The following is a 3830-nucleotide window of genomic DNA, read 5'->3' on the forward strand; positions in this document are numbered from 1 at the left end:
GTCTTCTAGTTATCAATCCTTCATTGCCTTAATTCAGAATATTAATTCCCTCCTTCAGCCAGCAGGAAATCTGCACAGAAATTTCCTTTGGAATTGTTTTGTACAAACTGTAGTAATGGGATTAGTTATGCCAAATTTAATCAAACCTAAATTTATCAGTAACAATATTTCAGATGGTTTCAGTAAAGGCAGGACAGGATCTGTCAAGATCTATTAAAAAATGACCAAGGAGCCAGTTCCCCTGTTCCTCCCCCACTCCAAAAATATTGGGATTCAGCACTTTGCTGGACTGATCCCATCCCTCTGCTCTTGGCTAAGGAGAGCAATCCAGCAGTGAAACAAGGAAAGCAGCACATGGAAATCTGGGACAACGGGACATCAGACCTACACCTTAGAGACAGCACTGGATCCCAGCTCTGCCTGGGGCTGATTGAGGGGCAGATCCTGCTTGTTAAAACCTGTTTGGAGTAATTGTTTCTAGAATGCAGTAATAGCCAACAAGTTCTCTTGTACATAATTAAGAGTTTAAGCTCTAAAACCACTATTTCATATATATAAATATATATAAATATACATATAAGAGAAATACATCCACAGAGTATTTATTACAAAACAGCGTTTTATCATTGCTGAACAAATGACTTGGCTCATTTGCCTCTTACAAAATGACCTGATTTAAGGGATTTAAACACTTCTCACCTATTTCGTTTCCAGGTGTTCAACTCCACCTTTCTCATTGTTCAACAGCCACATTTCTGAGCTGAATAACCCTGAGCAAATAAAAAAAAAATAATAAAATGCTGCAGAGTCATATCTCGGAAGCATCTGCAGGTATAACAGTAGACTTCAATATTGTCAAAGTTCTTTATAAATATTTATGTATAAAAGTTCCCCAGACTCCAATATTTCCAGATTTAGTCGGTCCAACAAAATATGTTAACATTCTCCAGAGTTTGATCACAGAAATCCTTAAAGTGTTTCGAATTCCTTCAGGATTTTGAAGGACTCCTTGGATCTGCTGTACTGTTTGGCAAACGTGGTCACTCTATGGAGAGCTTCTCCCAGCCCCTCTCCCGTGATGGCACAGCAGGGCTGCACGTACCAAGTCCTGTCACTGCAGTACTTCTTCATCTTGAACCTCCTGGTGATTTCCTCGGCGTTCAAAGCTCCAGGCAAGTCCTGCTTGTTCGCCAGCACCACGACCGGCACGTTTTTTATGGATTCGTTCTTCAGGATGAGCTCAAACTCTCTCCTGGATTCCTCCAGCCGTCGCTTATCAGAGCTGTCCACCACGTACAGCAGTCCATCTGTGCCCTCCAGGAAATTGCTCCAGACCTGCCTCATTCTCTCTTGCCCTCCAACATCCCAAAACGTCAGGGTAAAATCTCTCCCGGTTTCAATCATATCCACATTAAAGCCGATGGTTGGCGTGGTCAGAAAAGCATCTTTATACCTGAGCTTGTACAGCAGCGTGGATTTTCCTGCAGAATCCAGTCCCAGCATCACTATATTGGCTTGCTTCTCTCTGTGGGGTTTGGTGTTCTGGTGGCCCATTTCTGCCCTGGAGTTCTCCACTCCAGCCAGGCTGGGATATTCCCTCTCTTCCGTGAAGCCAATTTGCATCGAAGTCTTTCCTCCTCCGTGAGATGAAGCACAAAGAGGCAGGAAGGGGAAGAAGCAGCTCTGTGCTCTGCAGTCAGTAAAACCTCTGTGCAAATACACCGGGTGGTTTATCGGGTTGATAACAGGCCAGCAGTGCTCAGCAAGGTGCACCCTCCGTGCCAAGCCTGTGGGTGGGACACCATGAGTAACCTACCAATTGGTCACGGGCACAAAGGTTACTGCCTTCCAGCAGGTCTTCCAATACTTCCAGGACCAGCAGCCTGGCTGTATTCCCTGATCCGTGGGCTGGGGAAAGTCTGCCCTGTCTCAGTGCGTGCTCGGAGATCAATCCCTGCATCCACATCCATTCTGGAAAAGGAATTATGTATAAACACAACCAGGGAGGAGGGGAAATCCTAAGGTTTGTCCATACTTATCAATCTGATATATATAAATATATATATAAACTGACAAGGTGCCCTCAAGGTGCATCTTCCAGCAACAAACTGATGTCACCTTGAGTTCTGTGTGCAGTTTTGGGCACCACAATATAAGAAAGATATTAAGGTATTAGAGAGAATCCAAAGGAGGCCACGAGGATGGGAAGGGTCTGGAGGGGAAGCCACAAGAGGAGCAGCTGAGGGCACTTGGTCTGTTCAGCTGGAGGAGACTGAGGTCAGACCCCACTGGGGTCTTCAACATCCTCCCAAGGGGCAGCAGAGGGGCAGGTACCGATCTCTTCACTCTGTGACCAGTGACAGGACTCGAGGGAATGGCTGGAAGTTGTGTCAGGGGAGGTTTAGGTTGGATCTCAGGAAAAGGCTCTTCCCCCACAGGGTGTTGGGCACTGCCCAGGCTCCCCAGGGTGGTGGGCACAGCATTAAGGCTGCCAGAGCTCCAGGAGGGTTTGGACAAGGCACAAAGTGTCATTCTTGGGGTGTCCTGTGCAGGGCCAGGAGTTGGACTTGATGACCCTGCTTGGTCCCTGCCAGCTCAGCATTCTCTGTGACTCTGTGTCAGTGGTTTCTAATCTGAGTCTCCCCAGGCCCAGGGACTCAATCAGACTGTAACAGAGCTCCTCTAAAGGCGGGCTCTGCTCCACCCGCCTGCCTCTGACCACGGCACTGCCTCCTCCTGCCACAGCTGTGAGCTGGGGGTTCTGTTTGTATGAACAACTTTAACTGCACTCTGTATGATGATATAATGAGTAAATATAGACCTTACGAACCAGTCATCGCTGAGACTCTGCTGCCTGAAATTAAAAATCTCTGTTAGCTTCATTCTGCTCTACTCTGCTTGCCCACTGATGAAGATTTCCTTCAGTAAAGGGACAAGAGTCAGGAAAATAACCGTGTCTTGATAATTTCTTTTGCCAGCATTCTAAATAGTAAAACAAACCAAGAGGAGACAGAAAATTTAGTCTGATATTATTGAATTCCTATTGAGTCTCCATTTTTCAGACAGTAGACAGACCTACACCGGGCTGGCCCAACACGTACCAAGTACTGTAGCACTAACTTGCTCTCACATCCAAGAAACCATTTGTCTTTGCTTCAGAAAATATATAATCAGCAAAAAGCTGTGAAGGTCTTGGTGGCCAAAGGAGCTGCTGACTGATAGCACAATCATTTCAATAATTACGACATTGATTGCTCACATATTACACGTTGCGTAAAATAGACCTCAGCCTTGTCAGACAAGTTATAATCTGGTATCTCTTGAAGCTAAAAGAGTTAGACCAGAACTAATTGGGGGCAACAAAATATGACAGTGATGTTCTCAGTGCTGTGCATTTTTCATAGTTAATAAGATGTATAGATTACGTGAAGGACTTTTTGCAGGAGCAGGTCGTGATGTATTAAATCCAGGAAGAAAGGGTTTGTGTTTCCTTATAAATAATGTATATGAACGAACTGAAAGACAGGGAGGCAACTCTGAGATGTGTAATACAGTCAAATGAATCAGAATTCCCTGGAAAACAGCATGCAGTTCTGAGGAAACATGGTATCTTGAGCAAGGGCAAAGCCTGGCAGGGATGGGTGGTGCTGTGACTTGAAGCTCACACAGTTCTCTGCTCTGTGTCTGCTCCAGCTGTGTTCAGTGTTTATGGTCACCACTGTCATTTCTTACATCAGGCCATCACTTCATGGCAGTGATCAAGCAGAGTCTGATTTTCACCAGCTAATTAAAGTGAAGGCCAGCACAGAGCAGCTGCCCTGGGAGGGCAT

The 3830-nt window shown here is 45.6% G+C and overlaps 1 protein-coding gene across 1 annotated transcript; it reads right to left on the reverse strand.

Annotated features, from left to right (window-relative positions):
• Positions 1 to 640: 640 nt before the first annotated feature.
• Positions 641 to 1554, reverse strand: ARL14 (ADP ribosylation factor like GTPase 14). The gene has a single exon (XM_008930028.4). The coding sequence runs from the start codon at positions 1552 to 1554 to the stop codon at positions 970 to 972; it is 585 nt and encodes a 194-aa protein (XP_008928276.3). The 3' UTR covers positions 641 to 969.
• Positions 1555 to 3830: the final 2276 nt, after the last annotated feature.

The sequence above is a fragment of the Manacus vitellinus genome, unplaced genomic scaffold (assembly GCF_001715985.3).
Source record: "Manacus vitellinus isolate BGI_N305 unplaced genomic scaffold, ASM171598v3 scaffold_45_pilon, whole genome shotgun sequence".
NCBI lineage: Eukaryota > Metazoa > Chordata > Aves > Passeriformes > Pipridae > Manacus > Manacus vitellinus.